The sequence below is a fragment of the Pogoniulus pusillus genome, chromosome 35, assembly GCF_015220805.1.
Source record: "Pogoniulus pusillus isolate bPogPus1 chromosome 35, bPogPus1.pri, whole genome shotgun sequence".
Lineage (NCBI taxonomy): Eukaryota > Metazoa > Chordata > Aves > Piciformes > Lybiidae > Pogoniulus > Pogoniulus pusillus.
Window position 1 is genome coordinate 7272280 of NC_087298.1, and position 12122 is coordinate 7284401.

The following is a 12122-nucleotide window of genomic DNA, read 5'->3' on the forward strand; positions in this document are numbered from 1 at the left end:
ACCAACTTCTATTTTTCAGCCAAAAGAAAATAAAGACAAAATGCAGCATAAATAACAAGGCAGCAGAAAAGCAACCAGCAACTGCTAGCACCAACAAAGCTGCTGTCCTGCAGAAAGGCTTAAAGCAAAGAGTTTGCATAGTATGAGAAGTTTGTCCAGATGACAATTTTGAACATGCTTGAAATAAATGGAGGTGAACTCTGGCATGCCATGTAGACACAGCCTTTTGGGAACTATGCAAACAACCCTGGAGAGAAGATTAGCAGAAAAGAGAGCACTTTATGATTCTAGCTCTGCCCAAAGTCAAACCAAGCCTGAATTCAAAGTTCATTCCTTCAAAGAAGGATTAGAGAGCTGAACAGACTGACAGGACAGCTGTATACAAATAGTACACAAATGCATGAAAACTTTACACTCCTGAAATTATGCTAGCCTTCCACTTCATAAACACAAATACAGTAAGTAAAACACTGCCAGCAGTTGTTCATATCCTCTATCTCTGAATCTAAAAAGCTTTTAAATCAAGCTTTCTATGACAAGGTATCTGTCAATAATGCTGGTGCATCTTCTCTTAACAGTCCCTTGATAAAGAACAAAAGTTCTGCAAAGAACAATTTGTAAAGGATCTCACCTTTACAGAAACATGCCCCTTACTTTTGGTAGTGGTGGGAACAATAACCTCAAAAAAAACCCTATCTCCAAACCATTAAAATAAGCACAGTACTACATCATGCTGTCTTCTCAAGTATGTGATAAATAGCAAAAATGCAAAAAGTTTCAAGGTTCCAGAAAGCCTACTGCAAACTACATGAAGCTACTGATGGTTTTGGGTGCTTACATATCCCCTTAAAGGGGGTTTGTGTGGTCCCTTGGGTACAAGCCAGAAGTGTTAAAGTGTCTATGCAAAAAGTTTTCCTTGTGTCTTCTTGCAATTCTGTGACTACATCAGGATTGCTCATGCTAAGTAAGAGGTACCACACTGATGAGAAGCCTTCTAAGAACAGGGCACATTCTCTAAGAACTGTTATGTATCATTCCTAGAACACTTCTCATATGTGTGGCTGTAATTGTAGGTCATTAGCTGGAATTCCTATGTCAGGAATAGCAGCCATTCCTTGTACTTTAGGTAAAGGCATATTTCACATTTGATTCTGTGACGTTTATATGGCTGAAGCCTAAGGCAGAATGCTGTTAGATGAGGAAAAAATGCTGCATTAGAATTAGAGTTTGTGTCTATATCAATACTTGAAAATAAGGCAGCTTAGTTGAATGGATAGGACTGGGTGCTAGGTTGGACTGGATGATCTTGGAGGTCTCTTCCAACCTGGTTTATTCTATGATTCTTTATGGTGTATTCTGCTGCTCATACCTTTAACAAACACTAATGACTTGTGCTGAATATCTGTGATAGAAATTCCAGACTTGGTTTATTTTTTTTCCATATATTTTTGTCTGGAAGTCATATTTATAGAATGTTCAAAACAATTACTTCAACAGGTCCTTGCTTTGCATACGTGGACTGCTACAGAAAAGGCAAACCACTGTAATTGTCTTCTCTTGGGCACTAGGAAATAATTACAACTAATTATCTCACCTTTTCTATTATGTTACTTACAGAAGACAATTAAATACTTCTTAGATGAACTCTTTCTTTTAAAAATCCCACTACTAGAAAGTCATCCAGTGTCTGAACATCTTTGTTGAACAGGAATCTGGTTTTTTTCAGTATTCCTCAGGAATGCAGCACAGTTCAGTAATGGACAGGAACTGTGAGTTAAAAGGGCAGTGAGGGAAATGATGATCTAGTTTGTCTACAGCAGTAAGTAGGGGAATACTGAGAAGACAGGTCAAACAGCTGAACAGACTACTCAGTTTGTACCTCTGGAGTATTTATAAGAAACTGACAAACTCACACCTATACCACAGTGACACTAAGTTAGGAGGTATCTGAAAAACACAGTCCAGCAAAAATGAAAGCTATGGGAACAAGGTTTTAATCGTGCTGCACTCAGAGACATTTCAGAAACCAAATGCTCTTGTGAATTCTGAAGACATCACAAGGACAAGAAACACAGGCAAACCCACAGTGTAAGACATGAATAATGCACAAAACTACATGTCACAGATACTAAACAGTAAATAGCTCAAACGTATCCATCAGATCTAATTTTTCTCAATATGAAGAGAATCATACCTTCTATAGGCAATATCCTCCATGTGTACAACATGCTGTATTTCTGCTTGCCAGTGAAAATAAGCTTCAGACAAAGAAGGTTCACACTCACCTAAATATGGAATAGTAGGAACCATTTTTAAGCTTCTGATGTACTCTCGTGTCCTTTTGTAATTATCTTCCTTGGAGAGTAAATAGTCTAACTTCTCAAAGGTGGCCTTGTCTTTGCGATTCAAAAGCTACAAAGGAAGTAATGAAGGAGCATTTTAAAAGAGGAATCTGCACAAAGACAACAAATAATAACATTTATTAAATCACCCACAGTAAAAGGACAACATAGTCAAGATTAAATTCCTTGTCACCCAAAGCAGCACAGCTGTTTGAAAATGTGCTACTTATTAAGAATGAAAAGATCAAACTGTTGTAACTCAGTACAAGTATTAAGCTATGAACAGATGATCCAAGGGCTGGAATGCCTCTGCTATGAGGACAGGCTGATGGAGCTAGGGTATTTCAGCTTAGAGAAGATTCCAGGGGGACCTTAGAGCCTTCCAATACCTGAAGGGATCCTACAGGAAGGCTGGAGAGGGACTTTGCATAAAGGTGTCTAGCAACAGGACAGGGAGGAATGGTTGTAAACTGAGGGAGAGTAGGTTTAGACTGGATCTTAGCAAGTTCTTCAGTATGTGAGTGGTGAGACACTAGAATGGGTTGCCCAGAGAGGCTGTGGATGTCTTCTCCCTGGGGGTGTTCAAGGCCAGGCTGGCTGAGGACTTCAGCAGCCAAGTCTAGTTGAGAGGCATCCCTGCACATGGCTGGGAGGTTGGAGTAGATGATCTCTGAGGTCCCTTCCAACCTAAGCCATTCTAGGATTCTATGAAAAACAGTAATTGCTTCTGAATAGTTTATCAAGGATCCACACATATCTCTACCTCAGAGGGCTGAATACCTCCAATAATAATACATTTTTGGAGGAAAAATAAATGTATTACAGTCACCATCACTCTCATAGTTCTTCAGAACTGCTAAAAACTTGTTGGACTTTGGAAGTAGAAACAGCAATGGAAAAAGCTCTAAACAAAATGTGTCATTTTACCAGAGCCTTGTTGAAAGGAGGACAAAACCTTTTGGAAAAAGTATAGGGAAAGTGGATCATACTTAAACCTCTGGTTTCTATCACAGGACTTACTACAGTAAATCAGAAGAGTAGTTAGCAATGCAAGATCTGTAGCTCTAAAAACACATTTCCTATTTCATCTCTTTTTAGAAATACCAGCAATATTTTAAAGATGATTTTAAAAGCCAGCTGAGGCAGACTGACTGCAGGATTATGGCAACATACACTGGCTTCTTGCACTTGTACTTTCTGACAACAGACAGCTGTTCCACAGCACATTTCTTAATACACCTCTTCCTCTGTAAAATTCCAGTTTTCCTACTACAGGGCTCTTAAGCCTAATTGTTCTGCTTCTAGAGAACTGTGGGTCTGCTCGTTGTAAAAAGCACTGCCATGGATATGCATTAACTTCTTCCCTCAGCCTTGCTCAGAACAGGATGGACTTGACAGGAGTCATCAGTAAAACACCACTGGAAACAGGAGCCCTGAGGCCCTGAGTAATTCTGGAACAGTGAGTGCCACATCATGGTTAAGTAACAGCTGTTAATAAAAAGTAACATAAAAGGTACAAGAGCAAAAAGATTTCAGAGTAATTTTGCTGTTTTCCTTCTAAACATCACTGAGAATTCCTTGAGGCCCTAACTCTGCACTGTGTTGCATTTTCCAACTACTGTGCCTACAAAGAGCCTTATACCTCTTGAGGATGGAGTTATTCACACACTTAAGTTTCATATGTTAGCAATTTTCTCTATTTAAGTTCCAACTTCATGAAACTGCTCAAACCAGCAAACTCCTACATTGCTATTGGACTACAGCCTAATTCTGAGCAACTAAGTCATACCAAAAGTAACAGGCATTTAAAAAACTAAAGTAAAAGAGTTAATTACAGCCTTCTTTATCAGTTCTGAACAGTTGTGGTGGTCCACACTGAGTGGAACAAACACTAAATAAATAAGAATTAGCTAATTCTTTGTATATTTAAAGATAACATACAGCAGGTTTTCATTAGAATTCTGTTTTCCACTTAAAGTAACAGCAAGCTTAAAGTAAATGAGAAATTCTGCCCTCCAAAGACCAAATCTCTGAAAATGGAATTACAAATGCTTTTAATTTCTAAAAAGAGATGAAAACCCAAATGCACTACAATAATCACAATATTCACACTTCTATAATGGATATTTTTGGTCTTTCCTTTTAGGCAATGTATTAATGACACACACAATCCTTTGGATAGTGGGATACAGTAGATAGGGGTTCTCTATCCTTTTGAGGATAGAATTGGTGGCTTCCAGAGTAGACAGGAAAGCAGGAAACTCTTAAGAGGAAAAAAAGTTTGGTTTAAAATATGCAGCCATTTAAACTCTCCTTTCATAAAATCACAGAATATCAGTGGCTGGAAAGGACCTTGAAAGCTCATCCAGTCCAACTCCCCTGCCAGAGCAGGATCACCTATACCAGATCACACAGAAACACACCCAGGCAGGTTTTGAATATCTCCAGAGAGGGAGACTCCACAACCCCTCTGCCCAGCCTCTTCCAGTGTTCTGTCACCCTCAAGGGGGAAAATTCCTCCTCATGTTTAAATGAAAATTCCGATGCCTCAGCTTCCACCCATTGCTCCTTGTGCTGTCATCAGGCATCACCCAGCAGAGCCTGGCTCCAGTCTCCTGGCACTCACCCTGCACATCTTTATAAACACTGATGAGGTCACCTCTCAGTCTCCTCTTCCCCAAGAAGCAGAGCCCCATCTCCCTCAGTCTCTCCCTGTAACAGAGATGTTCCATTCCCTTCATCATCTTTGTGGCTCTGTGCTGAACTCTTTCAAACAATTCTATGTCCCTCTTGAATTGAGGGGCTCAGAACTGGACACAGTACTCCAGATATGGCCTCACCAGGGCAGAGTAGAGGGGCAGAATCACCTCTCTTGACCTACTAACCACAGCACTTCTAATGCACCCCAGAACGGCATTGCCCCTCCTGGCCACGAGAGCACATTGCTGGCTCATGGTCAACCTCCTATCAACTAGGACCCCTAAATCCTTTTCCCTTTTGCTGGCCTTCCAACAGATCAGTCCCCAACCTATCCCGATACCTGGGATTGTTCTTTCCCAGGTGCAAAGCTCTAGGATTGCCCTTGCTGAATTTCATTAGATTTCTCCCTGCCCAACCCTCCAGCCTGTCCAAGTCTTGCTGAATGGCAGCACAGCCATCTGGTGCGGCAGCCACTCCACCCAGATGTAAGAAATCACCACTTCTGCTATCACAGTACCACAAAAACAATAGAAATAATCTCCTTCCAGAGAGTGCAATCCAACAGTTCAGGAAACCTCAGAACTCAAGTAAGACAGAAAAGACAAAGGTCAAGGAATAACTCACAGCCCAGGTTTTGGTCAGTCTGAAGATAGGTGCACTTTGCAATGCTGACACCACAGACATCAGTGAATGAAGGTTATTCAGTTCCAGAAGCTTCTGAAAAAAGAACAAAAAAGCAAATACTAACTTTTAGCACATGAAAAAGGGATGCAGGATTAATCTCAAAGTTGCATTAATAAAACACATTTTCATCAGTGACTGCAGATAACATTAACCAGTGATGGTAATACACAAAATTCTTAATACAGCTTTAAAAGTTGCAAGTTTTCCAACTATAACCCTCACAACAACAGGCAGTTCAGCTGAGAATATCAACTGTATTTAATAGGACTTTGTTATTTTCTAAGGCTATTCCTTCAGCAACAGAAAATATGAAAAGAAGTTATTTGATGCATTGTTGAGAATTAGCCTAACTGTGGAAATGAGTAATTTAATCGAGCCAAAAACAACAACCAAAGATGCTGAAGACCTTTTCAGACTTCACACAACTTTCTATTTTGCAATCTGTTTTACAGGACAAATTTTCCTCACTTCAATGGACTAAACTCACTGTGCTGACCATTACTCAAGGCACATTGATCAATGTGTTTTGAGACAGATCAATGTGTTTTTGTACAGAGACAGTGCTTTGGAATAAAGCTGTCTTAGATGATAAAGTATCCTACAACACAGTTCCAAAAAGAACTGCTGTCGTTTAGCTTCTTTGTAAATCTTAAAGGAAGGTTGGATACATCCCTGAGTGATTGATTTACTTGTGGTTCAGGAATATTGCAGAAAGATCTGGAATTTATTGAGGGAAAGGAAGGAAAAAGGAAAAAAAAAACCAAAACAGAGGGAAAAGAAAGTGTGTTCTCCTTTTTGCAGGGGAAAGAACTTACTTTTAGGAACAACCTAGCACCTCCAATTTGATTACTCTCCTAGTACTTGGCACAAATCCATAATCCAGGAATTTATTCAGATAAATTCTATTCTGCATAAGCACAAAACTGCTAAGTAAATGGATTGAAAATACTCCAAATACAAACAAAAACATTTTGGATTATCAGAACATCTGTGCTAGTTTGAAGCTAGCAAGAATGTTTTGGTGAGAAGAATTAGATCACAGGCTGTGAAAGGGTTAACAATGGTGATGTCTGCTCTTGCTGAGATGTATAAGAACAAGAACACAAATATAGATAACAGAGTCACTGCCTGGGCTTTGGGCTGATCTTCTCTCTCCCTCTAACCTAACCTGCTGTGTTTGTGACTAATCCACCTGCTTCCTAACCCCGCTGGCCAACCCTCCAATCTTCTTTAGGCACAAGGCAACATCTGGGGTAAGGTAGAGAGGGGTGGGAGAAGGTGGAAGGGTGGTTGTGAGCCCTTCCTGGGGACTCAGGTTTCTGGGAGGGCTGCTGTGTTTCTGTATTACCTTTTAACTTGTATATTTCTGTATTTAACTGTATATATTGTAACTATCTGCTTGTATCTTGTGCTAAGCAGTAAATATAAACCTTCATTCAATTTCCAGAGCTGCTGAGTCTAGTCTGGGTGATTTCCAAAGTGAGGGGGGGGACGACAGGGAACGCCTAAACCATCACAAAATTATTCTTCTAATTACCTACACATACACAGAGTTTTACACATACAAGATTAGCATTCAGGCCTTGGATCCAGTGCTGTCTTCTTACTATCAATAAGCATCACACAGGGTCCAACAAAACAGAATGAACTGTGTTTTATAAAAGAACTATTTTAATTTTTAAGTTAACACAGACTTGTAAGATGCAGTGCTCAAATTCATTAAAATAATTGAGCTTTAAGAGTAGTACCTTATGCCAGCAACTAAAAACAGAAACACAAGTCTTGCTGATGTAGAAGTATGAGTTTTCTTTTCCCAAAGGTCAGTTTGAACAGGAGGAGACAAAACCCCAACCAGTTCACAGCCACCTTCAGTGTTGGCAACACATAGCCACTGACAAGACAAACTGCTTTTAAACTTCTTAATCAAAGGTACAAGACAAATCACACTGAAGTGTGTAGTTTAATTTAGCCAAGTAAACAGCAACAGATGTCACAGCTTTATCTTATTCATGTGGTACAACACAGGAGATACACTAAAAAAGGACATTACCTCCTGTAATCCAACAAAGGTTCACAGCAGTAGTGCAGAAACAAGCAAGAAGGAAATAAGATTTGAAATGATAGTCCAAGAACTTTGCACTTACTTTAGCTATCTTCACAAAATGGCTCAATATTTCTGCTCGTATCTTTAGGGTCTGTGCTGTTAGTATTTCTCGTACAACCCAAAAACTGACCTATAAAGTAAAGACATGTAACTGAATTTAATTACAAAAGGAAGGACTTCATTAGATGAAATGATATTAGTAAAGTTCCGTGATGCTTGTGTTAGTTTGAGGCTAACTGGAATATTTTAATTAGAAAATTTAGATGGTAGGCTGTAAAAAGCAAGCAATGGTGATGTCTGCTTCACTCATAGGCTTGCTGAGATGTATAAAAACAGGAACACAAAACATAGATAAGACACTGTCAGTGTGTGTGTCTCTGTCACAGTTGGTGCCCTGGGCTGCTTCTGTGTAACTAATCTTTCTGCTTTTTAACCCTCCTTGCCAATCCTCCAACCTCACCTTGAATGTAAGGCAAAATCTGGGATAGGGTAGAGAGGTGGAGAGAATGTGGAAGGGTGGTTGGGAGCCCCTCCTGGGGACTCTGATTTGGGAGTGCTGTTGTGTTTCTGTATTACTTTCACTTGCATATTTCTCTATATAGCTGTATATATTGCAAATTGTATATGGTCCTAAGCTGTAAATGAAAAGCTTCATTCCTTAACTTCCAGCCAGCTGAGTTTAGTCTGGGTGATAAGAGTGGGGGTGAGAGTAACTCTCAAACCATCACAATGCTCCAGGGTGAAAACTGATTAAGGAGAGTTCTGATCCCATGAATTCTCATCTGTGTAGTTGCAATTACCCAAAAGGTTATTACCACTGGATATAAGTTAGGTAGAAAAGTAAGGCTATGCTGAGAACTGAATGAGCAGGGGAAACACAGAAAAAGGAACAGAATTGATAATGCTGTACAACGACATCAGCAAGATTGTATTGTTCCTAGTATCTAGGAACCAATGGTCTAGAGGAACACGAAAAAGTGGACAAAGTATGTCAAAACAGAAATGGTCACTTCAAAAATCTTAATCCTCATTTAGAAAAATATTCTTAAATTTTAATTCATGGGAGAAGATCTACTTAGCTTTACCCTCAAACAACTGTCAAACAGTGCCTGTTCATCACAGCAATCAAATAATTTACCTGGTTAAACCTCCTGGTAAAGGCAACAATATTTGGAGCAAGGATATGTTTTTCCTTCTTGTTCCATCCACAACTGGCTAGTTCCTAGGAAACACATTTTAAAAGTGCCTTGAAAATCAGTACTGTTTATAAACATTTAAAAGGTTAAAAGTGACACATGACAAAATCAGGTAACTACAAAATCCAATCCAAGACACTGATGTGACAGACTAACCAAACATTTCTGTGTTTTGCTGATACACAGGAATGATGTGATTTATATCTCCTGCTGATACTAGGGAAAATCAGATGTTATCCTTTGTCAGATACAGAGAGAGTGCGCATCACAGATTCGTAGAATAGTTTGGGTTGGAAGGGACCTGAAAGATCACCCAGTTCTAAGCTCCCTGTCACAGGCAGAGACACTCCCCACTAGACCACATTCCTCAAGGTCTCATCCAACCAGGCTTGGAACACCTCCAGGGCAACCTGTTCAGTGTCTCACACCCCTCACTGTAAAGAATTTCTTCCTCATCTCCAGTCTAAATCTGCCCTCCTTACGAGAAGCAAAACAGTTTATTTTATCCCCTGATTCTAGATTTGGACTTTGAGTGCAGGCATCCACACTAGAGTCAGTGTCACCAACACTACCTATGTTCAAGAGTCAAAGGCAGCAGGACCATCACTACTGTCCCTTTGCCAGACACCATCTCCTGGCAGCATCATTTCTGCTCATTTGCTCCACAACCCAGCTTTGTCATCCACCTACTTCTTTCTGTATGGCACTTTCATGCCTTGCCTGTTCTGCAGCCTGATGGCAGAACAACTGATGGCTCTGGATTCTTCATTCTGCGCTATTTCAGACCAGGGTTCCCTCATATGAGCAGCTCATGAGTAAGCTTTGCTAATACACAATCACATCTGACTTGAAGCTGAAGCCACAGATAAAAGTATCAATATCCAACAGTAGAAGTAAAGAGTACAGAATTCAGCAGGGGTGGTAACAGAACTGCTATTCCCTAATGTTATCCTCATTACCACAGTTAGTAAAGCTTCCCTGAGTACACCACAGTGCATTCCATCACTTCCATGTTAATAAAAAAAAACAGATGCAAAGCATTTGAAGGACAATTTTGGGACTGTTAATATTTTTTTCTCTCAGAAGTTAAAAAAACAATTAGAAAAGTCCTGAAATCTCTGCATGGGATACTGAAGTTATCAAATTACAGTCTATAAAATGAGAGATTATCATTTGAAAAAGGCTGGTGAGAAACAGTCAGGCCCAAAGGTCTTCAGGTGGCCAGAAAGGTGGGATTAGGACTCTCTGCTTTACTTTGCCCCTTTTTTTTTGGGTCTCTTTTTAACCATGAGATTTTAGCCAGAATTGACTGACACATACTTAACAAATACTGATTAGTAATTTGGTGCTAATAAAGCAAAATGTTGTCAGTAGGCTGCACGGTCCAGTCACAGTATATGAAACACATTTTTCAACATGCTGTGGATGCCTCCTCCCTGGAGGTATTCAAAGAGAGGCTGATGGAGCTGGGGGTGTGCAGCCTGCAGAAGAGGAGGCCCAGGGGTGATCTCATTGCTGTCTACAACTACCTGAAGGGAGGCTGTAGCCAGGTGTGATTGGTCTCTTCTCCCAGGAAACCAAGCAATAGAACAAGGGGACACAGTCTCAAGTTGAGCTGGGGGAGGTGTAGGCTGGATGTTAAGAGGAAGTTGTTGCCAGAGAGAGTGATTGGCATGGGAATGGGCTGCCCAGGGAGGTGGTGGAGTCACCGTCCTTGGTGTCCAAGAAAAGACTGAATGGAGCACTTAGTGCCATGGTCTAGTTGACTGGCTAGGGCTGGGTGATAGGTTGGACTGGATGATCTTGGAGGTCTCTTCCAACCTGGTTTGACGAAAGGCCAAACTGGATGAGGCCTTGAGCAGCTGAGTCTAGTCAACAGTCCCTGTCCACAGCAGGGAGGTTGGACTAGATGATCTCTGAGGTCCCTTCCAAGCTAAGCCATTCTATGGTTACGATGAACACTTCAAAGCCAATCCAATTCAAAATTACAAGAACAAATCAAGTTCTGTGGTATACCCATAGTAAAATGTCAGTGTTCTCTGGCAAAAACACTCAAAATAATCTATCACCTAAGTGGCAAAATAAATAGGAGAAGTTCCTATGAGAAGCATAAAATAAACAAAAGAGCTGAAAAGTAGATAATTTTCTCCTTAAACTGTATTAAATTATCCATCCAAAGAATTTTGAAATTGTAACTAAAAATGTGCTTTAGTCAGAAGGAAAACTCTCCATTTTCCAATGGTTATTTCAGGCAGTTCCAAACACATTTAGACAGCTTGGCTCTTTTTAGCTACAGATTCACGCTGCCACCTATCTATACAGCCTTTATATTCAGATCCGACAAGTGGCAGATACATACATCCTGGAAATGAAGTCTCCACCTCATCAGTTCTAAATCACTCCTCTGTTTATTAGAGGCACAAATTTCAGTCAAAATGTTGTGCACCTTGCCAAATGTATGCTACTAACTTTAGACACCTTCACATGAAAAGGCAGAGTCAGCCAAGGAGAATTTTGCCTTTGAAAAGCACTTTGTACACTCTGATAAACAAAACATGCTCTTAAGATGCAGAGATCTGCATGTTCTTGTGTGAACATTTCCAGTTCCAAAATGTGTATCCCAGTGTTTCAGCATTTAAGCCTTCTGCAGACAAAACTGCCAATTCACATCTGTCCAGGCACAGCTTCTCCACATGATCAGTCCATGTCTGGTCTGAAGAGGCTGGAAATTATGTGTTTATGTGGAAAAAATCTCAATCACTCTACTAGAGACAGCAAAATTTACATTTGTCAGAAAAATGGAAGAGTTCAGTAATCTAAGGATATTAAGCAGTTGCCAGAGGGCCAGGAATCAACAATGGAAAATCCTGTGCATGGTAAAATCATTTGACTAGGTTTAAAAATTGGACTGAATAGGGAGGTTGATAAGAGTAAGTGATCCAATATGCCCCTGCTGACTGTTTTTATGCTGCTAAAACGCACTGTGCTCTAGAATTACACTTCATCTCTCTGCATGGAAGGATGCAGGCAATTTCCTCAGCGCACACAGTCACAAGAAACTTTCCAACCCAGTGTGAAGGAAAATCCTGAAATCTG

The 12122-nt window shown here is 40.2% G+C and overlaps 1 protein-coding gene across 10 annotated transcripts in view; it reads right to left on the minus strand.

The window, feature by feature from the left end:
• The window catches only part of RALGPS1 (Ral GEF with PH domain and SH3 binding motif 1), a 95959-nt gene that overhangs the window by 69000 nt on the left and 14837 nt on the right, over positions 1 to 12122 (minus strand). For all 10 annotated transcript variants that reach the window (XM_064171340.1, XM_064171345.1, XM_064171344.1 and 7 more), the window contains 4 exons: positions 8969 to 9052; positions 7871 to 7960; positions 5667 to 5759; positions 2286 to 2412 (listed from right to left, as the gene is read on the minus strand). In XM_064171340.1, coding sequence (XP_064027410.1) covers positions 2286 to 2412; positions 5667 to 5759; positions 7871 to 7960; positions 8969 to 9052 — 394 coding nt within the window. The remainder of the gene's footprint in view (positions 1 to 2285; positions 2413 to 5666; positions 5760 to 7870; positions 7961 to 8968; positions 9053 to 12122) is intronic.